Here is a 26,948-nt window from a genome sequence, read left to right on the forward strand (position 1 = left end):
TAGAATACTAAATGATTCCATATATTTTTGTAAGGACGAGAAAAAAAAAATTAACCAGTTTTTCCAACATGCGTTTCATTAAAAGGTTACATCATGAATTTTGTTGAATGCAATTGGATAAAAATTATCGAATATTTTGGAAAGTATTAGTACATATTTGACACGTTATAATATATTGGGATTTAAGTAAGCAGTATTTGTGGGGGAAAGAAGGACATTACTTGCTAGTCCTCCAAATAATCCATGTGGCAACATGCATCACATGCGAGCTGTGGCTGGATTTGATCTTGGGCTTCGAGATCAGGGCAAAAAAACAGTAAAATTGTGCGTATATATATTTTATGTGTTAAATATTGAGGTGCCAAATCCTTGAACGATATGCTATTTGCATGGCAAGAGCCTAAAAGAGCTGAATTATGTCAACAGAATTAAGAATGCATTTATATACCAGTCAAGAATACGTCCTCGACAGTTTGACAGTCTTGGCGATTTCATCATTAAAATGACCTTGCATACGTTGGGCCGATATGGACTTGATAGTTCTGGAGGCCACTCCTTCAGGTTGTTGCCTCCCATCTTCCAGCCGAGTGGAGTACGTTTATTGCTTACTGCCCGACATGAGCCTATCAGGGAATGCCAACAGCTTACCATGCAATTTTTATAAGGTCAAACTGATCTTTTACGTGCTGGCTTGACTTTCACACCTCCCTGACCTTGTATCATATCTTGAGGTGGGAAGAAGTACTAATGAGGAATGCGTTAATTCCTGTAGGAACCAACGTATTGCTACCATTTAAGAAAGAAAACATTCACTTATTGCAGGTAGTGTTATTTTTTGTTTAGACCAAGTACAGTAAAACTGCCGATTTTTTATTATTTCAATATTATAGGGTACTGCTCCTAGTGTCACTGGTGCGTTATTCCTTTACCCCTCCTCCCATCGAATACAATTGAATTTATTGAATTCTCCCCAGATATCTACAATGGTTCTGCCGAATATTTAGGTTCAAGATTTCTCCCTCATCTTAAAGTGTAGAAAAAAAACAAAAACAAAACAGACTAGTGATGCGGCGATATTTTTCCGGATTCAATTACCGATTTTGTTGTAAATTCCAGATTCTTTTAATTTTAAATTTTTGGTTGAATCAAATTTTCTGATTAGCATAAGATCCACAGTGTGCATATATTTTTGTACAAGTAAAAACACTGCATACTTTACACGAATAGATCTAACTGAAATAAGATCTGGTCTGAGATAAATTTTATGCCTTACAACGTATATCGTTGAAATTAAGACTTTAAATGGTTTAAAAAAAAAAAAAAAAAAAAAAAAAAAAAAGTCCTTGCGTTGTATTGGCTTCTTAATCTTAAATTCCAATTCAGAGTTTGATCCATTTTGTTAGGAAGCTTCTGCGTGGCGAGCTTCAGTACAGCTAGCACTCCCATTAGTGGGACAGGTTATCTATTCCATAAGAATTTTTAGTGATACAAGCACCAAGTGAAAGAGGTTTCAATCTGCCCCACTACATAGAAACTGACGGCCTTCAACATAAGAGCAGACAACACCAAATAGTGGTCCACCGTTCACAATGCTGAGCGCCAATATAAAAGTGACAGGAATTCTGCTGCAGAGGAGCACAGGCTGAACAGAAAAGTGTAAGGATAAGAAATAGGGGTAATGCGTAGTTTTTATGCCAGAACAGAAAGAACAATGATTTCAAGCCCCGAGATGAGCTATCATTCTCCCATCAACCTTTAAGCATAGATTGGACTTAACCATCTTTGCACTCATTGATGAGTAGTTCTCATCCCCTCCAGGATGACCAGAAGCTCATAGTTTCAGTGGACGACCATTTTGTTAGACCGCTTTTGACTGGCTATGTCTTATTGCAGTGCTATCTTTTTAGTTCGTTTAATGAAGTCTAAATATTGCCTATAAAACAAAGCAACTGTTTTAAAGTCTTTTCATTAAGTCAAAATGATAGAATAATTATGTAAATCCAAATATGCACATATTCAAATAGAGTGAAATATGATTCACTATAAAAAAGATGGACTGAAATTTCGGTTCCAGAAGAGGAAATATCGATTTGAATTATAGTTAGAATAATTTTGGTACTAATGAGGATTGTATGTCCAATGACCTTGAACAATAACAGCGATGATAAAGACAATGTCAAGATATACTCCATACTACTATAGCCAATGCACATTTTACGTGGTAAAGACAAAGTAAAAAGAATGATTATGTTAGAGTTATAGCATCGTTTGAAACAAAGTTAATACTTTGAAACTGGTAAAAATAAAATGTCAAATCAAATTGAACCGGACATCAGATACCCTAGCAAAACTAACTTCTTTAATTGCCACTTTAGACATTTAATTACAAGTATTCAAAGGCCAATAGCAGTGCAGAAAAACCTGAATGGTGAAAGTATGAAAAACAATTGAAAACCATACTTGGTTCCAAATACTTAAAATTTTTGGAAAAGAATCTTTTGCATCAACTCAGTGAATATAGGACTTGCTAAATATTAAACATATCTATAAGGGTGCAACATCTTTGATAATTTCAAGAGGGACCACTCCCTTAAAACGAATGCAAAAGTGGACTCAAATCGATTAATTTAGAATAACTGTCCCTCAGTCATCTATTTTCTTTTTCATGGTCATATCAGGTTATTGCTGCATTTGTATTCCAATCTTTAGATCAAGGTCTCAAAAGAGGACTGGAATAAACCAATTTAAATGTTAACATCTTTTAGAAAACAAAAACACAGAGACAGAGAGAAAAAGTATTTGTGTCCAATTGGAATTATTAAAATTATAAAAATCCGGTAAAGTTTAAAATATTTAAAGTTAAAAAGGTGTAGAGGTTTAACTTTCTGTATAGGATTCACTAAACTAATTAACGAATCATTATCGATTTTGGGACAGCTACAGGTGTAAAGATAATAGGAGCAATGCTTAGTTTTTTGCCAAGAGATAGGTGGGAGCCATAATTGGAAGTTGAGATCCGATATTTTTGGGAGATTTTAATAGACATCAATAAATATTCCAAGTTTGTCCTTTGTAGTCAAGTTTTTTTTTGGCAGGTGAGGGTGGGACATAATTAGAGCCGAAGTTTCCATTTGCAAATGGATTGGATTTGCATGGAATTTGATTCAGTCATTAGACACCAATTAAGTAGGACTCCCTGAATTTTAATTTAAGACCCCTTAAGTTGAAGTCTTTTTAGATTTTCTAGAATCCAAATCATGTAATGGATTTGGATTACAATTAGAATAAAGATTCTAAACATTAGATTCATTATATCTTGATTTTAATATTCGTATGAGGGTAGACATAAGTGGTACAAAACTGCTTAGAGATTCTTTTTAATTATACTGAAGTTGAATCAATAAACGTTGGTTTCCATAAGGCTTTTTCCTATATAATTCAATTACAATAAATTAAGTATACTATAGTCTGGGATCGAATCATGATTAAAAGATAAAATTTGCTGTAATTTGTAATTAATGGAACAACCATCTAACTTCCATAAGCATTTCTTTTGAACCCGCCCCTCACCATATTTATTCAACCATATTTAACATTTTTTAATGTTTGAACATTTAGACAGTAACTTTCAGCATTGTCACATAATTGACAGCGTACACTAGCACTAAATTAAATAGCAAAGTACTTTTATATCATCCATTAGTAGGATATAGACTTTGTTATGCAAAAATATCGTGTCAATGAGGAATTTTAATTAAGTGGAAGTAGAATAGTGGTAGTCGTTATGACGTCTAGTTAAATACAAGTTTGCTTTTAAGACCATTCTTAAAAGAAAAAAAAATCATAGAATTAAATAAGATAAAAATCCTGCCACTAAGGGTAGAACATGCTCGTTTAAAAAAGCCAGATAAAAATTGACAGCTTTCTATGAGGCTATAAAATATTGTGGTTAATATTATATTACATGCATTTTGTGTTTGGATATAAATTTTGTGGAATTGGTATTTAGGTTAAGATGGACAAAGCAGAACTTTGCAGCAAATCTACTTCTATATTATCCTTATGGATAACAAGGAAGTAAAGACTCCTGTGTTATGCAAGTAAGTCTAAAGAGAACTGTTGTAGCTTATGACCTATCGAATGGAATTAAAGCATTCGAGATTCTGGCGAAGGAAAGGGGGTTTAATGTACACCTAATAAATCCGTTACAACCAGGATTAACCCAAGGTTCGGTCAATGGCAAATCGACCTGCCAGGATCTGGATTGTTTGAGATTTGTCTGCGGTGGTATGATAGGCTTATCACATTCTGTTAGCCAAGAGGTACCAGAAACTTTGCCAGGTCATATTTAGGGGTGTGGTCTTTCAGAACAAAATCTACTTCAGAGTAAAGTAGAAATCATTTGATTAGGAAGAAGCCAGAGTGGTTAATTTAATATTATGAATGGGTAGTTCTGCTGCTCAAAGTTTTGATCCGACCATGGAAGTTAAAAATCGAAAATAAAAAATACAAGTAAACCGGAGCTTCCGATTCTAAAAAGGTTTAGAGTTAACAGTTTAAATAAAAATAAGTGTCTGGGAAATAGAGTCACATGGTCTGGCGCTTCAAAATATCCAAGAAAAACCGTGCAGTCTGTCGAAGTCACTCCAGACCTGAAAGATTAAAAAAAAAAAAAAAAAAAGGTTACATATTTACCTTTTTGAATATTTTTTTAAAATACTCAATTTCTGAAATTAAATATGCTAATCCTGTCTAGATATAAAACGTGATTTAACAATGACCAAGTGCAGCTTTATTTAAAAATTGTTACCATGTCAGCTATATACTATGTGGATATAAACTAATCAGATTTTACTAAACTACTCATGCATTGAGCACTGTTGAAGGAAATACTGAAGACACTTGTATGCAGATCTATTAAAAAAATAGTGCCTATCTTGAAGTGTACTCGTATGTACAATTTGCATGTGAACACAAGGTAGTTTTGTGTCTTGAAGAAAGACTTTTCTAGCACGTTAGATAATGAAATCTATTGCTAAGAGTTAGTTGAAGAGCATTATAATCTTAATAGTTCAACGAGTAAGATCGCAACATGAAGGTTACTTAATGTTGCATATGATGCTTTTCTACATCAGCCCGGGAAACTGCTAGTAATTTTCCAACTGCTGTATTTGCACGACTCGAGATAATTTTTCAGACTATGGATCAAAGTTTCTATTTCTGTATTCCCAAGTATTTTTTAAAATGTTGGCGTCAGTGTGTGATCGCGAATGGATATGCAGGGGACGTTGCTGACATCTTGGGCCATGAAACTTGTTTTCTTGAAGCTTATTTTCAGACCAAACTCGTTGCAAGTATTTTTAATTATTCAGGTTAATGGTTCTACATAATTTAAAATTTCATTGAAGTGAATCAAATATGCTTAAACTTGTTCGAAACTTATCCCCGGATTAAAGAAGATTTAATCCATCCTTAAATATATCTAAGCTGACTCCTTAAGGGAAAGATTGACTGGTTTCGTTTATAATTATCGAAAATTCCATTGTATATTACATGTATCGTACTGATAAAGGGAATGCTGATGATGTTCATCTTCTATCCTGCACTAAAATTGAGATTTCAGAAACGTATTCAAAGACATTGAATTTTGATAATGCAAAATGCATTTTAAAATATCTAAGTGAATAAATCCGAAATCCCCCCTCCCTCACCTATCTTAATAGTTTATTTTATTGTGATAAAAACTTAATACCATTAATGTTAATTTTTATACAATTTTGGGGATTTCTAGTTTATATGTTCATTTAAGTTTTTGATTAATCATTTGGATTCGGACTACTGTTTTCATCTAGTGCCATTTTCATAACGTTTCGATCGATGTAACCGGCGACCTTCTTCAGCTGTTTTGTCGAATGCACTTTGGAATTTATTTACTTCACTGGGTAGTATGCTCTCATTCGTCAACCATGACTGGATAGAAGTCCAAAGTAGTTCACAATTGTATTTTTCGGTCGCCCACACTAGGAATTGAACCGTTAGGTTACTTTTACAATTGATTTTTCTAAGTACTCTTACCAGTGCGCCACGGGTCCTTGCAGTACGAATCTTAAGAGCCTTAAGCTTATTTTAAGTCTAGTCGTACATATCTCCATCCATTTTTACGGTTCCCATATAGTGGGAAATTCTAGACAGCCCGAAGAATTCAAAGAACCAATCCTCATCTAAAAGATTCAGGAACGTATATTTCTGGTTAGCATTACGTAATATACACTTGTATTCTGATATCACTTGATTCTCAGCTAAACGACAAGTATAGAACGTTCTTCGAGTAGGCATTTTTTTTTTAATGAAAAAAAATTTGTATTAACTTATTGTTAATAGGTAGTGCAATATATCTGTTCTGTTACAAGAACATCCTACTAATACTCCATTTTTAGAAGAGTGGAAATAATCGCCCAAAGTATTACATCGTCATTTGCGGAGGGGGAGTAGTGTCAAACCAAGCATTACCCTCTCCTTTCGTGGGAGTGTAGTACAAGTTCATTCGCATGTTACTATACTCCCAGGATTACATTTTGGGGAGGGGATAGCATTGCATCTTGTCATATGTATGCACTCCTTTTTGGTGAGCGTGTGTAATGTTCACTCGTCGTGATCCAATAGTTACCTCCTTTCGGACAATTTAGTATATTTTCAATCATGATGCCATTCTACCAGTCTCGAAAAATCTATTTAGCATATTATAAAGTCAAATGTTTTAACTTCAGTTGCATCTCAAGACAAGTACATAACCTTAATTCTGCAAATAAATGAAAATTATCGAATATTACAGTCATAATATAGTTCAATGTTTATAAACAGGGTCTACAGAGCTCACAACTATAAAGATTTGAGATGTAATATTCCAAAAATTTAATATTTAGATGTACATATTTCGGAAATTGATAATCACTTCAGATAAGACTCACTTTCTTACATGTCCAGATAACAATTGCTAAATGATAAAAGCAAAGTTACGAAATTGAGATTTGTTTTTATGGCTGCTTATAATTTGACCTCAGTAAGATTTTTAAATACAAAACGGTGGATTTTTCTTCATAGTATGTGTATAGTTCAGTTGGTAATTTGTATCGAATTTTAATTAGAATTCTAATTTGAGAGAAAAAACAAATTAAACAAGAAATTTAACTTTAAAAATATAAAGGGGTGTAGATATAACATTCATATTGGCGGAAAATTCTTTAAAAAAAATTTAACTAGGATATATATATATATATATATATATATAACATATATATATGTAATATATATTATACACACGGGTACATTCGTCGGAACTTCATTGTCGCCTCCGTTCAGTCTTGAAAGACAATAGAGACACTAAAAGACAGCAACGTGTGTATTTGTGAGGTAAGATTTGCTAAATCCCTACCACCTGAATCGGCACTGCTCGAGTCCAGTACCAAGGAGAAGTAAGTTTCAGTGGACGAACAATTATTTTGTTAGATCCCTTTTGACTGGTTATGTCGACACAAACACATTGCAGGTCAGTTTATGGTATTTTTCAACATTTTTAGCTGCTTTAAGTTATTTTCCGTTATGTCAGTCTTAAATGTAGACATTTAATGTCGGTTCACATAACTTACATCCATTTCATTGTATTTTCTTACATTGCGACTCGTATTTTGCATCGCATTTACGTATTAATTTCTATTGTTTTAGGCTATAAATTTAAAGACCCCCCGCTCTTGATATTAATCAAAGTTTTTGCCTTGTTTTTGCTCATCCACGCATTGTGGTTTGGTTTACGTCTTGATTTGCATATTTCATGTCAAAAGATCCACCGTGAATTTAAATTACAATTGAAAATATTCCGGAAACTATACGAAATAGTTCTATTTCGGATAAAATACTTTAGAAATACTTACCTTTCTTTAAAATGGTTATTCGATTGGCAATATCGATTATGCTCTGAACTGGTAGTTTGTGCGTTAATCGATAGCGAGTGTTTTTCTCATGATCGGATTTCCAAAGATTCTTATTTGATTGAAGATTTGGATTGACCCAGTTTAACATTTGATAAACGGGATCTAGATGACCGTTTTTTGGCGATAGGAAAATTGTTCCTTGGAATATCACGGTCCAAGACCGTGGATTCAAAGATTCGTTGCGTCCTCCAGTTTTTAGCGGGGCATTGTCTGTAGGGTTTGGAGATTTTCTGGGCAACACTAGAGTTTCTGGGTAACGGTAAACGTTGATACTTAATGACACATGCCGACCTCGATTCAGAAACCTTTCTTACTTCTTCGACCGAAATGTCGTCCCAAAGGGAGTTTAAATCGAAAGATACTTGCATGGGATAACACCGTGTTTGGGCACAATTACATGCTGAAATGTTAAAGTGAAAATTAGTGTTGACTATTAATTTAAATAAATACTTTGGATATTGGAAAATTTAAACCCATTTTTAATTGATAAATATTTAAAAAAGCAAGTTAAGATGTAAATTTTACATTCATTAAAATGAACTTTTATTGTAACTGCGCGGACGCGCGTATACAGATGCACAAGAGATGATAAAGAAAAAAAAAAGACTAAAGAAACGCACGTTAGAGACGTGGGCATTACGAGAAGTCATGCATGGCGGGACGAGGAAATTAATGTTAAAAAAAAAAAAAAAAAAAAAAAAAAAAAGCAGAGTCTGCCAGCATGAAAATTACGTTTTAATTGGTTTCATATTTTAACCAATAATGTTAATTTTAAATTAACATTGTTGAAAAATTTTATTCAAGTCTCGACCCCCTAAACAATATTTTAAAACTTAAACGGCATTTAATGAACATTTTCGTTGGGTGGAGGGGGGGCGCTCTGTAGTTGCACAGGTGATTACTTTTTTGATCTGGCCGTGTTCTTTTGTGCGCTTTCGTTATAACAGTTTCATCGGAATCGGGAATTTTTAGAATCAATTTTTTTTCTTCAATTTAAAACAATTGCCTTTTAATAAAGAGCAATTATTTGCCCTGTATTAAAAATCTTCATTTCATTATAGTCTTGACTAATCTACATACTGTTATGGTATTTGAAGTTGAACTAAGAAACCGAAGACCGACTTATCGTATTGGAAAAACATTCATGGCAAACAAAGACAAACAAAATGGTACACTTATTTTTAAACTTAACCCCCTAACTAACTTATGTACTATGGCGACGACAGTTACATATTCAAAGTTGTTGCCACAGTCGCTGGAAAAAAAAAAATGGTCGCATAATTCTACTGCTCCAGAAAGAATCTAACTCCCGATGCAATCCTCTACCTGTATAGAGAAATAATTCCTAAAATGGAGCACGTTTCCGCATGTGGGGGGGGGGCTACTCTGAACACATCCTACCTTGCAGAGTTCAAGGCAGACTTCGAAACCTAGATGCCCCTTTCTCCCTGAAACCTCTTCCCCCACAGAAGGCACGTTGCGAGCCCGTTTTTTGCTCTATCTTCAATCTGTGTTATGAAAAGGGACAGACCCCAGTAAGTAAGAAAGCAAAACTAGATAAGTTTGAAAATGTTAGGAAAAGGCTAGAATCGAACCCAGTAGGCAAGTGTTAAGATATTGAAATCCTAGGAATGCAGAAAGATTTGCATTATTCTCTAAATATTTGCATCAGAGCGATTGTCCATTATTTGAGATCATTGGATATTTAAAAATGTCAGTTAAAAGAATGGACAATAACAAAAGTTGAAAATGTTATGCAAGAAATAGGTTAAGGATACAATTTACGGATTTCTTTTGTTTATAAAGTGTTAAATACATGTGCAAAGGGCACGGGCAAATTGAAACGTGATAAAGTCAGGTTGGTTGACCACACCTGACGTTATAAGGAGGTTCTCAATATATAGAGACAGGGTTCGAAGTTAGAATCAGAGACGAGAGTCGGACATCGAAGCTGATGCCCTTAGAGGCGAAGTGCGGAAAGAGTAGACCATGTAGCCATACAAGCTTGAATTCCTAAGTCATCAATCAGCCGGCTGATGAATAAAGAATCACCGTCTATGTTTTGTAACTGTCTTCGTGTCATTACAACTGAAAGGTAAATTGTTTTGTCTTTCATCTTAAATGAACATTGTGTAACCCTTTCCAAGGGAGGTGTCTCCATCAATAATGGATCTTTCTCTATCCGTGTTAACTGTTGCATAAATGTCTCAGCTCCGTATTAATATGAAGTCCAAGAATCGTCACAGTCGTGATGTAAACAGATACAAATGTCATCCTCTGTTCGGATGACGTGTATGTCCACATGAACCTCCGCTACACAACATATGGTCTTCATTGCGAAATGTTCACAAAAAAGCACTCATCTAGGTACAACCACTACCAATTTCTCCCACTACCTGCGTAAATCTAAACGCAAATTCCATAAACAGCTTATTTCCTAGAACTACTTGCTCGTGGAACCGCTTCACTGACCTACAAGTTTAAGTCCAATGTAAACGAGTTCTTGAGTCCCCCCTTAATCGAATTCCATACAATTTCCAACACTAACGGTCACTGCGCTGTTGTCTCCGTGACCATCTTACACCCATTAACCCTTATCCGCGAGTGGTTTTGGGCCTTCATAAGTGACGACTTCCTTGTAATATTTTTAAGTTGGTACAAGGTCCTATTTTCTTAACGTTATAAGAAAATATAGCCACGATGGATAGTATAAGAGGTTCTTACATTTAGTAATATACTATATCGGCGTGTTATCGCTTCAAAGTTATAATGGAAATACTTTGAATATTAAATTGAATGTAAACATATTAGCAACTTTAAAACAACTCATAAAACATTAACATTTCTGTAATTTGCATAAAAATTTATCCTTTAAGTAACTCTAAGACGGTTTAACTTTTCACTTTAGAAAAGATATCAAAAGTGGTTGAAAATAAAATGTCCTAAAGATTTTAAATGCAAAATATTTGCCCAGAAAATAAAACTTAAACTCAAAGCAATCATTGAATTAACAGTTACTGTAGATTTTTGATAATTGATAAATTAGTTAACCTTGCGACTGATATTCTATATACATAAGTAGTATATAAAGACTTGAATTAAAAAAACTTTTTACTTCAGTATCAATAACTTCCACATTAAACGTAGGATCTTAAAATTGAAGTGTCCTTCCATCTCCAAACGCGCCCGGACAAAAAGTTTTATCTTTTGTAAAAGACAAAGTTTAATAACACGTTCAACCACTAAAGCTACCCCCGTCCCTAAACATCCAGATATAACATTAATATATGAAATTGTTATCTCGAAGTAGCATTTTTTTAAAATTTAAAACTTACCTGTAGGATAGTCCACTTTACTTATACGTAGTTTACAATACAGAGCATGCTTCTGTAAAGCATTGGTTTTTCGAATCTGAAAAATTTCAGCATAGTTGGAGCTGGATTGACGATGGCAACTCAATATCTGTAGAGATCCTGAAAGATCATTAGGCTGGTTTAGAGTTTCTATCTTTTGGTAATCGCACTTTTTGAACAAAGTCTTCCTAACTTGCTGATCACGTTCCATTAGATGCATTTTACGATCCTTTTGTTGTCGGCCTTTAAGTTTAGTTATCGTTTTTGCTCGCAAACCTAGAAATAAAGAAAAATACACTAAATGGAAAGAAAACCAAGTCAATTACACGTCATTGATGTACTTTGATGTATTGATGTATAACGAGAATACTTTTGTTCTATAAAATATTTTTAGGAACAAGTCAGATTTCAGAATTTGTTTTTAAGATTATCCAAATTACATATTTCCAGTGTCTTTAAGACATACAAGTTCCAAACTAACCGATTTTGAAACTGCAGCTTAAAATTTCATTTTTTCTACCAGATTATGAGTTCTAATGTGCGGCTCAATGGTTGGGTCATTTGGGCAAACATTTACAATATTTTGTTAAGTATAACTGTGGGATTATATATAATCACATTGTACGAGCGATTTAGTTTGAATTGTAATTTTCGTTTCTTTTAGAATACTTAAAATTATTTTGGTTCATTCATGTTTGGTAATAAAGGTAAATGACACTGATAACATCGGTGAAGTTGCATGAATTAATACAACGTGTCAGTCATTTTAGCATAATTATATTTGTATTTAAATATTAGGCCATCTTTGAATACTTAAGTAATCGTAATTGGGTTCCGCATACGGCATAATCACGTTGACACCGGTTTCGTCAGATAAAAGTTAAGCAACGATGAACCTGGCTAATACCAGATGGGTAACTATTTAGGAATAGTAGGCACTGTATAGGGTGGCAGCACAGCACTATTAAAGGAAAAGGTAGGCGCCTCCTTCCCTCAGCTAGTCTGGAAACTCCTGGGTAAGGTCGGGTACCCACTTCAGCTCCCCCCCCTCCGATAAAGATAAGGCGAGGCCAAGGAAAGCGGGTGATTGATGTAATACGGAAGCAATTAGGAATACTGATGTTCATGGTTTCGTATCTCGTACCCAGCAGAAGATCTTCGAGTACAATGGTCAGGACAATCTCCCAGTATGGACATTGCTCGGACAGAAAGAAACTGCAACCAGCTGTCTGTACAACTGCAAAGAAAGCAGTGGCAATACATCAAGACGCTTTCGAGAAAACAGCATGAACGAGTTATTAACAATAATTCACCAATGCCTCGAAGAGTCATAACCGTCAATGTCTGAACCAGGCAGAACACCACTTGAATTGGGTTTCATGCTCGACAGTCACGCTTGGTCATATTCTGTACGTACATTTTCACTAAATACGGAGTCAAAGTTAAAGAGGTGGCAAGTTTAACCTAGTTAAAATTGTTTTCCACATGAAGTTATGAGAAATTTCAAAACATTTTAGTTGTGTTAAAATTATAGGCCAGAACTGGTTATTTAAAGCAAAGGCGTTTGAGTAAAAAGTTTCTTTAAAAAGAAAAGCAAAGAGTGGGGAGTTTTAAGTACTTGATTAAGTGACGAGACAAAAAAAAAAAAAAAAAAAAGTAATTTTACAGCCAGTATGTAGGAAGACTAAGAATAAGGTGTGCATTATTGTATAAGAATCCAAATAAAACCCCATGATTGCACATAACAGAAACATGCACACAGACAAACTTATATGTATGGAATACATAAGTACACTAAACAAATTTACAGCGTAAACATAAAATCCCCATAAACGTGAATTTAGAGTCTTAAGTCTAAGTTAGGTATGGATAGGATAAGTGTTCTAATAAATAGTGAGAGCAAGTAAAAGCTTTGCAATCACACCGTTTTATGTAAAGTAGGTGATTTGATGTTCGCACCGAAGAGACATTTACTCTACCACAGACCCTAAATCGAAATGCATGCTCCTTGCCAAACCGTCCTTAAAGAAAAAAAAAAAAAAAAAAAAAAAAAAAATGTATTATCGTAGTTTAGTGACTGTCTCCGCGGCCATACATTTTCCGCAAGTCGATATGAAACTTCGAAAGCTAGGTTTTCGAATATTTTAGTTTTCAACTGTTCGTTATTTTGTAGTTTACCTCAGCAGTTTTGGCACAAGTTGTTATCTTCGGAGGGGGGAGGCAAAACTTATTTATAGACTTAAAATTTCTAAAGAATATTAAAGTCAATTTCAAATTAAGTTATTGAAAAAAAACTTCGAACATTTCAAAATATTTGAATTTGACTTTTTTACATGTAAAAGTTATTTTCATAACTTACACATTCCATACTACAGTAGTACGGTGGCCCCATGATACGGTTTTTCAGATTACGAAGATTTTCCGGCCCTGCTTACGGTATCTGTCCGCTTTCCGGTGTTATGTTTGATTATATATATATGTGTATTATATTATTGTACTGTATTTTATTACTAATTTTTAATGCCGTATGCCGGGGTTTTACTGTATCCTAAACTTATTTTATTTGCACATTTAAATTAGTAATGCTTTGTTATTTCGATTTTACTGAAGTCATTTGAACACATTCTATACAATATATATTGTACACATACTAGCATTTCAGCCCGGCGTTGCCTGGGTATTTGGAGGTGCATATTAAAAAAAAAAAAAAAAAGAAAAGCTATTGTTAAAACTGCAAAAGTATTTATCCAAGCTAGGACGACGGCGTAGACAGATAAAATACGCTTAAATATATTTTAATTCTTGCGGATTTCGTATATAATAAAATTGTGTTCTATCGGTGTTTATTATAAAGTTGCGATTTCAAAAAATATCTATATGACTTGGGTTCATCAGGTTGAATCTAAACCGAATCCCAAAATTTTACTTCCTTCAGCTATAATCGAAACTTATGAATTCTTGATAAATTTTATAAGAGATTAAAGTGCCATCAACTAAAATCGAAACCAAGACTTATGCAGAATTCTTGATAAAATTTATCGAAATAAATGAGTGCCATTAATTATAATCGAACCCGAAATTATGAATTCTTAGTACAATTTGTTTAAAAGATTTGTGCCATCAGCTTTAATCGAAACCAAAACTTATGGAAGAATTCTTGGTAAAATTACAAGTAGAATTATATAACAATTAAACGACTCGGATGTAAGCGTGACAATAACACTATTGTATTAATAGCGCGATTCCTCGGTTTTTATGTAAATACGCAGATTTATAAAACGCATTAAAACGTGACATTTTCAATTTAATAAAACTCCTAGTTCTAATGCATAAGCGTCTACACGAAATCATTACTTTACTCGAATCATTCTCCATTCGGAGAATGGAGAATGATTCGAGTAAAGTAATTTAGATTTTATAGTAAGGAGTCAGTTTCGTATACACGTAAGGCTGCTCATTTCCAAACCAGAATTAAAAAGCTCCTTACAAAAGGTTCTGGGATGGGAGTGGATGATCATTTCAGAATGATCATGTGAAAAACTTTCAGAGTATGCCGCTTTTAAAGTCTTCGCAATATCTAAACTGATATTTAAGGAAAGCGTTTCGTAATTGCCTCCAATCAGACAAGCAATAAAATAAAACGAGTTACGAAGTTTCAAACAATCTTGAACGCATTTTCAGCTCCTACAGATTAAGAGGACTAAATCAGCAGTAAATGTCATGTAGGGCATTTTGCAATATAGACAAGACTAAAGAGTAGTCCAAAACAGATGTTACCAAAGGCAAGAGAAATTACTCCTTATTTGTAAGTGTTTCAAGTCATTTTAAAGAGTCACTAAAAAGAATAGTACCAGTCTTTAAAAAGAAAAAATAGCTGACAGGAGTCATCGACAATTAGAATATTGGTATAAACCACCCAATGAATGTCAGATTTCTATTGGGCAAGTCTTGTAGTCTATACAAAAAAATGCTCGGCATATTTTTAGCCGAGATTTTAGTTTACACTCGTAAACTGATTTCGATATTCAGGTTTTTCTCTAGTTTGTAAAAGATTCTTACATTTAGAATATTTACTTCTGCACCGTTCCTAATCATCTAGAGTTTCAAGAATGCGTTTTTTAAGTTTTATTTTCTATTTGCCGCTTCCTTTATTATAACACCCACACCACACCGTTTAAAAAAGGTGAGGAAAATCAATTCGAAATTTACAGTAATTAACGATCATTGAATCCATTTTAATACAAATGAAAATTTCATTTATTTAAAATTAAAATATTTTAAGTTTTATAAAAGCACTGGAAACGTTAAATCTTGTGGCAATTGGTCTTTTATGACAATTCATTTATGAAGACTTCCACACGATGAAGTGAGGCGAAGACATTTCAATAAGTAAAAAGAATTCCTCCGAAAATATTTCGCCTAACTTTAATAAAAAGCAAAAACTAAAGCATTTGTTTCAGGTTTATAAAATTTCGAAGTTCCAGGCATTTGCATTTTTCTGAGATACATGAAAATGGTCATTATGAAATGAAGGACATCAAGTTTTAAATTCCGAGATGAATAAAGGCCGATATGAAAATGTGCGACTTAACATTTTAAAATGAAACTTTCGTAATCGAATTAAAATTACGGTTCGAGCAGTCATAAAAACCACGTCTTGAATTCTATTTAAAGGGGGGAAAAAAACTATCCAGAGTTTCAATCTTAGTTCTTATGCACTTATGTTACCGTGTCATTTTTTTTAAAAATGACAATTGAAATAGTTTTACGATATCTTAAATTGAAAGTACAGAATTACAAGACACCCTCGCCATTTTAAGGGTTTTCTAAACATTTCAACAATGCTCAAGTACCAATCTTTAAGCGTGAATTTATGACGAAAAAGCTCTTAAATTTAGTGTTAAAAAATGTAATCGCTTATCGAATTTACGAGGTAAAATTTTCACAGGGAAGACTGCCGATCTTATATTTTTTTTTTACAAGTGTAAAGACGTATTTTGCGCACGAAAAATGCAGTCAGTGTAAGCTTTTAAATCAACGCTAAACTTCACGAAATCTTTAAATTCTAAGGGACAGGGACACTTACAAGAACTGCACTCTACGTTAATACTTTCAGACAGTTATTAAATTCATTTTTTCCCCCCACTTATTACTCAGTTTTTAGTTGAAGTCATCGTTATGACAATCACAATGTGACTGCGGTTATTACGATTGGAGTTTCTACTTCACTACCGGTTGTCCCGCTACATGTTAATGTTTTTAACGTTATTTAGATAAGCTTTTAATCTGGGGGGGGGGGGGCTTCCTTTACGTAAAAAGGAAAGATACCGTAAAAATCAAATAGGAAGGAACAACCGGAAGTAAAGTGAAAACTAATCGCAAGGAGAACATTAATTGCTAAAGTTTAAATATTAAAATTTTCGCAAATGAATTACAGATCGAACCGATTCAAATGCAAACAATCGGAATGGAAGTGACGTCTGCAGACGATATAACATTACATGAAATTAAATAAACGTATTACAAAATCCTGTATATAAATTAGAAATATGTAGAAGACTATGTATCCGGCGTTGCCAGATATTAAACGTTAAATCTCTTTGAGAAAGGAACGGACATGTGCATGCGAGTATTATCTAAACAGTTCACTTGTAAGAAAAATACTCGAGCAGAGATCGAAACCAAAACCTAAAGACAGAGTCAGTAGATAACCATTATGCCAGCTTACTACGATCTTTAAGCGTTTTCAAACACTATTAAAAGAGTTTTCATGTGAAAGATTCGCGCATGCAGTCGTGATACAGTTATTAGATCAAAATCCAATGACACCCAATACTAATTTTGACCCATTTGCAACCTTTTCCGGATGAAAAGGTAATTTTTCACAGGTCTGAATACTCTGTATACCAAATTTCAAGTCTAGGTAAAATTCGTTGAGTATATAGATTGAATCTTCCATACTTTGCTAAATTTCAGACTAAATTATTTAAATGGTCGAATCTTAAGATCAGTTACTTTTGGGATACTAATTAAGTTAGTAACAAGTATTACTTATTACTAGTTAAGTATTTTAAGACTAAACTAATGATTATTAGTATCAGAAAACGATAGTCATCTTTCAGATTAAAATTAACCGAATTTGTAAATTTAAAAATAAAATTTTTATTTTGTACATCTTATGTTGGAGAAAGAAATCAGATCCACGCGCTGTCTCAGCGGTTGTATTTTGAAATGCCCAACACTACGTTGGCTACGCGAGATTAACGCCAGGAGTGTAGGTACGTTTGAGAAAGTCAACTTTACAACATGGCAAGAAAAAAAAAATGCTTAAAGTACCGAGGATGGAGTTTTGATATATTTATATTATAAATTTCAAGTAAACTTTTTGTCTTCGTAATATTACATTGTGATTTAGCTTTCAAAACGTACCCGATACGCATTTTATTCAAATTAAATCAACGCTTCTATAACGGAACTCACAGCCTCTGACAGTCATTTGAATTTATTTTAAGATGCAAGAAAATGTATATACCTCAGGTTAAAAAGGTCGCGGCTAGAGAACTTAAATCTAGTAGGTTACTAAATGAAGAATCATTTCCATTTAGTATAGTATTATGCAGGTAAAATTAAGTTAATTTTAAATTTGTCCACATGTCAATAAGCCGAAGCAATACTAGATAAAATTTGGTCGCCATTTTGTTTATTCAGAATTGTGAATTCAAGCTTGCTTTTTAAGATTTTAAATGCATAATACCATGGTCAGAGATAAGGCCTGTTAACTTAAAAAGGCTGCAGCAATGTAGGCAAGATTTGTCAAACCGTCATTGTCGATACTATATAAGGGAATTTCTCAAACAAGCATTAACATTTTAAATAGAAAGGAACCCAATTAGATTAACGAAACAGATATTTATCTTATATTAAATAGTTATGTAAAATTACGTAATTTTTTTTTTTTTTTTTTTTTTTACAAAGGTATCACCACATTATCAAGGCCCAGAGGCCACTCAAGGATAAGGGTTAAAGAGTGTACAGTAGAAATTGGTCAATATAGTAATCATTAGTAATGAAAATTTGGTAAATTTAATAACTTATATGGAACGGCTCATCAAGAACTTATTTACTTTAGACTTGAACACAACCATATTGTAGTCAGCCGGAAAGCACAATCTAATACTGATAAAACTGAATTATAAATTGGGGGGGGCAATTAAAAAAATTCTTTGGCTTTTGGGACAAGATAACCTTAGTATCTGTTCTGATGCTGCAATTCACCTTTTCTGCCCTCGGCAGGTGGAGAAATCAATTTAAAAAAAATTTGTTCCTATCCAGAGTGCCCTTTATTAGGAAGTTGAATTCCCCCACAAGATTATGTTGAAATATTTAAACATACTTTTAATACAGAAATTAAATTTAAAGTTTTGGTTTTCCGTTCTATGTCCATTTCCCCTCCATCTTTTAAAATGCTGGGCGTAATTTCAGTTACATGGTTAGGAATCCTATACTCCGCTATGGTATTCATTTTCATATCAGTGCAGAATACATAAATGAAGTTCACATAATTACTAAAAGACAATCATGCCATAATGTGAACATTGGTTAAAAACTAAGAAAATAAACATCGATATTAAATCAGGGTGGTGGTGAGTTTGGGAAGGGACATTCACAAGAGTTGAATCACAGGTCATCGTGATCGCTCACTGGCAGTCACCTGTGGTATTCGCGGGAGACAGAGACAAGTCTCCAGATTTCCAGTGTTCACCTCTTGACCCCTCCTGCAAATGATTACACGTTATCACAGTCGTTTGTCATTGATTTCTTGTTGGCATCGGCCATTGGCGTTTCCTGGGGGTTGGGTGACAAAATGCCTCCAGGGTACCAGATTTGAATTGTGCAGTTCCAGTGGAGATTTGGTTAGTACTCTCCCACCTCGGCCTTTCCACCTTTCCCAACTAGTTGGTATGGTGCCAGTAGAGGTGATCTACAGTTTTTTTGGCACTTCACGGGGAACATGAACCCTGCATAAGCGGGTTTTAATTTAATGGCTGCTCCGAGATTTTTTACTTTCTTCGTATACATCTCATACGTTTTTGTAATCGAGCGTGTATTTTATTTTGAATTGTTTTTAAATTTGTTTAATACTTTTATTCCGTGCTCGTTTTTATTTTCTACATTAAGTATTTTTATTTAATTACATTTATTTTTTCCATGCATATTCAAATAATGCTTTTGACTTTTTGGCCTAAAGTTTAATGTACTTTTTTTTTTAATTCATAAACTTTAACCGATTAGTTAATTTTTAAGATGAATGTACGTATGTCTCGGGAGAGACTAGAGAATGTATTTCATTTCTCTCATGCAAATTTACAGATTTAGTTAAACATTTTACGTTAAATATTACAAATATATTACACCCGGTGCTAAAATATTGAATTCATCATAGTTAAAGTCTTGAAAAATGCTAAGTTTGGGAATACTCAAATTTTATTAAAAGAAAAGACAGAAAATATTCTAAAATTTTAAAATGAGAAAAATTGCAATGAAATATCCGACTTTCGATAGAAATAAGTTTAAAAAGTCCACTTACCGTTATAATTTTTTTTTACATAGGCATCACCACATTATCAAGGCCAAGAGGCCACTCAAGGATAAGGGTTAAAGAGTGTACAGTAGAAATTGGACAATATAGTAATTAGTAATGAAAATTTGGTAAATTTGATAACTTATATGGAACGGCTCATCAAGAACTTATTTACGTTAGACTTGAACACAACCACATTGTAGTCAGCTGGAAAGCAGGAAAACGGAAGACAATTCCACAGGCGTGCAGTTCTAAGAAAGAAGCTTTATTCATGGAATCTACGTTTAGGTTTAGGCACAGATAAAGAGTAAGGGGAATTATTGATAGTGTTTACAGCTAGACGAGTGTTTGTGAAAGTTTGGCGAGGGGGGACCATAGATTGAAGCTCAGTCGAACACTTTCCATGAAAATAACGATATATCAGAGTCAAACTCACAACATCTGTGAGAGAGGTTGCAAGGAGGAGAAAAGGACATCTACGAGGCTACGAAGTCTATTTTGAACTCTATCAAGGCAGGACAAGTCCTTTCTAGCAGCTCCTGCCCAGATGTGGCAACTGTATTCCATCCTTCGACGTACCTGGCTCTTATATAGAGAAGAACATCAGCAGTGAGATATTTACCGGATTGATAGAAAGATCCCACCATTTTTCCAGCGGCCTTTGCAACAGATTTGATGTACATGTTCCATTTAAGATCAGGAGTAATGGTCAAGCCCAGAAGCTTGTCAAAACTTGAGGTCTCCTGAAGACGAGAGCCATTCATTTCAATTGATGGCAAATGTGGATTAGAATGTTGATGTAAAGAGAGAAGCTTGGTTTTAGATGCATTAAAAGTAACCAGCCACTCCTTTCCCCATTGTACTACGTGCTCAAGATCAGAGGAGAGAGAATTGGAGAGAACTTGGTCGTTTACCGTCTTAGATGTGCTACCATAAATGGTAGTGTCGTCAGCATAAATGTCTACAAATGATGTAAGGATGTGATTTGGAAGATCATTAATGTAGATCAGGAAAAGAGTTGGGCCCAGGATGGACCCCTGAGGGACACCGGCATTAATACTGTGAGCTTCTGATTTTTGCCCCTCAACTACTCTTATGAACCTATCAGAAAGAAATGATTTAATAATTGAGAAGACTTCCAGCTATACCATAACTAGCGATCTTATGAAATACACCTTTATGCCACACCCTATCAAAGGCTTTAGATAGGGCAATTGCTCTTGACCTAGAAAGATTGCCACCGTCGAGAGATTTGCTAATCCTATGCGATATAACTAAGCACATCTGTAGATCTAGCAGAACGGAAACCATATTGAGTGTCACTAAGGTTATTTTTGTTGAGATGGTTGATTACTTCTGTATTTAAGATTCTAGCAACTTACTCATGACGCACAGGAGACTAAATGTGCAATAATTGCAACTGCATGATTATCCAAATGGAAAATCGTTTTCTCTTTAGAAAAAGATGCACATTTGGACTACCTTCCTAAAATTATGAGTCATTTTCCAAGGCAAAAGATATTCTATTAGCGTGGCCACGTGGTTGAACACAACATTAGGCACCGTTTACTTACATGTCGATCTGTTAATGACGTCACGCCGTCATGTCCACCGGCCTTCTCTCTCGGTAGCCGTGAGAATACTGTATGTTGACTAGAAATCCTCGTTTAGTAATATAAAAACTAAACCATGTATAACAAACTTTAGATGGACGCTTTCAAAAAAAAAAAAAAAAAAAATCCGATTTTAATTGTATAGGACACGACAAATTCATTTTAAAACGGTTCAATATACGCCATGTCCACTTTTGAACATTAGAATATTAAATGGAATATAGGTTTGGCGAAAACACCAGTGCACGAGTCACGACGTGCAAGTATTTTGGCATTTCTATATAAAAAAAGCTAGATATACACGAATGAGTAAGCATACACAAATCAAATATACAAAATCGAACGCATGGGCAAAAACAATGTATTTTTATAATCACTCGAAAAAAAATTCTATTATACACGTAAAAGAAACGTTTGAAATATGCAAATGTTACAAAAATAGAGTAGAACTAAGACTTATGTAAAAGATACTGTGCTGAAATATCATTTAGAAACTCATTCTTAACATGGAACGTGAGGACGTTTTGCAACTACTGTACTTTCATCTAACAATTTAACGTACCGTAAATACTCGAATTTAACTTTAAAATACTATTAGAATAGCACGGTAACGTCTCTGCATAAGTACAGTCAAACGTTTAGATTATTCAACGCACAAGTTTTATATGTGAATAAAAAAAAAAAGTGAAAACGCGGCTTCCTTCGGAACAAATGGCGTAATTATTTGCACTTAACATCAAAATTATCCAGGTAAACGTCAGTTTTATCGAACACCAATGCGACCATAAAAGTTACTTTGCCGAACTGAATTAAGTATTAGGAAGTTCAATCGTTAAATTGAATTTCGGGGACCATACGAGTCATTTTTTCGCCGTCTTTCAAGTCTTTTCCAAAAAGACTTTTTCACCTTCCCTTTTCAAATCACTTTTTGGGAGCGTGTGTGTCTTTTCGGTGTATTTTTCCAGAGTTTAGTTTTAATTTTTAAAAAATTAGTTTTTGTAGGGGGCGGGGTTTGGGAGAATGGATTAAATTGGGTTTTATTTCATAAGAATTTTTATTAACTTCAATATTTGCATTATGTATTGAATAGAACAGATTAATGAAATCGAACAGCAGTAAAATATTCCTTATGTCGAGAGGGAAATCAACTAAAGTACGATAAAACAATTAGGAATTGTTGATCCAGTCAACTTAAACATTAACATTTGCCGACTAAATAGACTGAAGATAAAACATTGATAAAGTAACTAAAGTACACGAGGACCTAAATGGAAAAGGTCCAGTTTGACAAGTGCACTTTGTGAAACTTCGAGGAAAAAAAAAAATTAAGCATCTTTTAATCTTTCACACCCAAACAAGGCAGATGGCTACTTAGAACAAAGGACTACTATTTGGAATAGTGTCTAACAGGAGGCTGCGGGGGAGTTAAGTAGCAAGATGTCGGTTCACATTTCATTTAAGCTTCTACACGTTTGTAGAGTCAGGGAATTCCGAGGTTTAGCAGTCGTAGAGTTTATTAAAGTAGAAGGTATTTCATCGAGGGAAATCAGTGAAGGGATGGGTTTTGCTGCTTTTCAGGTTAGCCGGGACCATGTATGTCAAGGGCGAGCACAAGTGCTAAGATTTGAGCACTTGTCATTAGAGTAATTGTAAAACAAGCACAGTGATCCAAAATTAGTGATGGGACAGGTTGGAGCGTGGCTAATACTGCGGGACTTTCAGATAGTTTTGGACCGTCTAAGAGGGAGAGATTAGAAATTAATGACTAGATTCTCGGGTATGCGCAAAACGAATATCATTCAAATTTAGGGCAGAAAGTAGTTTTGATATTAAGTAATACATCAGAAATTTGATCAGTTTTAGTATCCGTTGCCATTAACATGTATGACGTGACTATCTAGGAGGAGCGATACTCCTCGCCATTGGGGAGATTGATCCCCTAAAACCCGAGTAATTATACTTAGATTACCTGTTAAACGTGGATTAAATCCTGGACAGCGGCAGGTGACCTGTAATAAGGGATGAATGTGCTTTGTAAAGATTTAAAAATAAGTCATAAGGTGGAATGAAATCATACATTCGTTTGGTCTGAGGGATACCTGCTCAGACGTTTTGCCTTTGAGTGACAGGATTGACCTTTTGGGGCGTGTGAGTGGAAATTGGGTTTTGGTTCCAGAGTCGCAGGCTATAGAAGACTTGAGATGCACACGCAAGAGTTGGGAGTTCCCGTTTGACATGTTAGATTCTGGTTGGTCTGGTGGATTGCCCCAACCAACCATGTTACCTTAGTATTTAAGCAAATGCTAAAGCCGATTTTAGCAGATCGGCCAAATCTCGAGAAACATGCTCCAAGAACGCCACAACCTTCCCCCTCCATCCACCCTGAAGGACGAAGAATAAGATTTGAGAATCTTGATGTTTCTGGTGTAATCAAACTGAACGATGCACATGTAAAAACTTGTAATTTTTGTGAAATTAACTCTTTCGTAGTTAGACCTTCCGAGTGTTTTTCTGGCGTGCATGCGAAGCTAATTGATTTTCAGCAGAATCGACACGAAGCTGAGAATTTATGTGAAGCCCTTTCGGAGAACGACGACCAACGGCCAGACCATCAGGGTCAAAAGTCATCTGCTGACCTGAGCGAGAGGACCACACGAGGAACGCGCATTAGCACTTGTTTAGTTATAAAAAAAAAAAAAAAAAAAAAAAAAAAACCATGGCCGCTAGTGAAAATATTGGATAATAAAGGTCTTTACATCCATAGAACTTTGATGCCTCACATTTAAGTATTAAAATGAAGAACGAGTCAACTTAATGCTAAATGTTTAGTTGCAGTTAAAGTAACATACCAACATGTAACAATTATCCACTGTTCAAAGGGACCGATTTTCTTAAATCGGTAAGTGAATGAACCTTTTCATTCTTGCTTCGTATGGGTAACTTTAAAAGTAATCAACCCTTGGTTTCGCATTAGCATGATTAGCGTAGTCAGACTACATTTTAAAGACTTTCGGTAGTTTAGCAGAGAAGCCAACAAAAGTTTAATACCTAATAAAGTGCAAATATAAATAACCAAAGATTTCAGATACTAAATAACTTCATTTATTCTCTTCTGAACACTAACCCAGTCTAATTTCACTATTCTAGTAGTGACAATCGTAGTATAGGCGTAGAATACGAAAGTACTTCTACCGAAAATTAAAACTAATGTTTGCGATTTAAAGTAGAATGGAAAGAGTCTTAGGTCAAGATTTTAAAGTCCGGGTACTTTAAAGAGAAGCCAACAAACTACGAAAAATATGCAAATGTTACTGTAGTCAAGAAGAGTAAATTTTATACCTACTTGGCTCATTTGTTTTGGTTTTCAAGTAATTTTTGTTGCTCTTTAATACATTTTTCTGAGCGGATTCGTGGGGGGGGGGAGAAAAAAATGGCATCTTTGGAAGAAGCAAACCTCGTTTTGAATTTTGGTATTTTTTTATTTTTTTTTATTTTTTACCAGAGTACCCAGTGTAATATAAACACTTCAACCTCCCCATGTTAAGAACGGCTTTTGAGGTTCGGGTGTTGATTCTGGAAGCCGTTCTTAACATGGAGGGTAAGTATACTACGCTGGGCACGCCCGTAAAATACTTTGGTAAAAAACAACCTAAATTCAAAACGAGGTTTGCTTCTTCCAAATCTGCTCGGAAAACTTATTGACTAAATAGCAATAAAAATTACTTGAAAACCAAAACAAAGGAGCCAGGTAGGTATAAAATTAACTTTTATTGGCTACGGTAATATTTGTATATTTTTCGTATAGTTTGTTGGCTTCTCTTTAAAGTACCCGGACTTTAAAATCTTGAACTGCTGAGACCATTTCCATTCTACTTTAAAATCGCAAACACTAGTTTCTGTCATTTTCGGTGAAACTACCTTTGTTGTATTCTACGCCTATACTATCATTACCACTATAGAATAGTGAAGTTAGACTGGGTTAGTGTTCAGAGAAGAATAAATGAAGTTATTTGGTATACCGGTATCTGAAAGATATTTGGTGCTTATTTAGAAGACAAAAATAAACCCTTTTGTGGGGGTGGGGGGAAATCTCATTCGATTTAGTTTGGAGATCGGAGAGTTGGATTAGTTTTGGACTGGGCAAACCTAGTAACGTTTTACTTCTAAAATATATTTTCTGCTGGAAATTGCATATGACAGTTACTGGTTATTTAAGGGATTGCTTCCATTGGGGCAGGAATGTTCTGATGTATACTTCGAACATGGCTACCAAGACTAGAGTTCAGACACACGGGTTTTGATTTATAATCTTGTTTGACTAAGATGGGGGTCGCGATTTTGGAAAATTTCGCAACTGTTATACCAGACCCAACTGATTTATCCATTATATTTGGCCTCGGGAAACGACACTTTAGTACGCTTGGTTACGGTATAAAGTTGTATAAAAAAAAAAAAAAAAAAAAAAAAAAAAAGTTTTACGATTTTGTGCTAAAGCACTTACTGATCCGCGCTATTTTTTAAAATCGTATTTCCAAGTTTTTATTTTATTTTTATTCAATTGTAAGGTTGAAGTACAGAATAGGGACAAAACACCCTCCCCATGTTAAGAATGGCTTTTTAAATAACATTTTAGCATGGATCAATAAGTGCAAGAGTACCTACGATTTTTAGCGATGAAGTATTTATCGCTCAGTGAATACAGGAAAGAGCTGAATTGAGTTGTCCGCCCTTGAATTCAAGCAGACATGGCGGATAGATTCTCTCATGGAGCACGTCTGATGAATAGAAAAACCTACTTAATCAAATTACGCGATTTTTGCCACATGCCATCTTCCTTTCGTGATGGATTGGTACATCACGAACTTTTCTGCATTTTCTTTAATGCAAGTTCTCATGAATGCAATTCTAAACAAGCACATTTTTTTTTTTATATATAAATAAATGCGTGTAAGCTATTTTACTTCCGGTATACGAAAAAGTTCTGCGATTAAAATAAATCCTCAATAAAAAGAACAAATGTGAACGCCTTACCTTGACCGGTTCCTTCTGCCGTTCAACATTTCCGCTCAGATAAACCCGGAAGATTAAAATTGATGTATATGAGTGAAGATGGCTGTATATAAAAATAATTTGTAATATATGGACCATTCCAATTTTACATAGAGGGGTAAATCTCTGTCGTTGTTCACTGCCACTAGAATTAAAACGGCGCTCAATAAAGTGAATACTCCCACCCCACGAAAGTCGCAGTAAAAACTAAAGAATTAAAGAAACAAGTAAAGCAAGAATAAATAAATAAATAAATAAATAAATAAATAAAAATAACAAAGCAAAAAAGAAAAAAATCACAAAAAAAAACAAACTATTGTGACATTGGTTGACATCGCTCTCTCCTGTCCCCAGAATGCCACTC

General features: G+C 34.4%; 1 protein-coding gene across 1 annotated transcript; it reads right to left on the reverse strand.

Annotated features, from left to right (window-relative positions):
- Positions 1–1,493: 1,493 nt before the first annotated feature.
- LOC145245932 (uncharacterized) lies at positions 1,494–26,722 on the reverse strand. Its single transcript, XM_080107682.1, has 4 exons — positions 26,567–26,722; positions 11,324–11,617; positions 7,929–8,388; positions 1,494–4,652 (listed from the first exon to the last, which is right to left on the reverse strand). The coding sequence occupies exons 2-3, from the start codon at positions 11,559–11,561 to the stop codon at positions 8,039–8,041; spliced, it is 588 nt and encodes a 195-aa protein (XP_079963808.1). The 5' UTR covers positions 11,562–11,617; positions 26,567–26,722; the 3' UTR covers positions 1,494–4,652; positions 7,929–8,038.
- Between the last annotated feature and the right edge of the window lie 226 nt (positions 26,723–26,948).

This window comes from Euprymna scolopes, chromosome 23 (assembly GCF_053919585.1).
Source record: "Euprymna scolopes isolate OS-2025 chromosome 23, ASM5391958v1, whole genome shotgun sequence".
NCBI lineage: Eukaryota > Metazoa > Mollusca > Cephalopoda > Sepiida > Sepiolidae > Euprymna > Euprymna scolopes.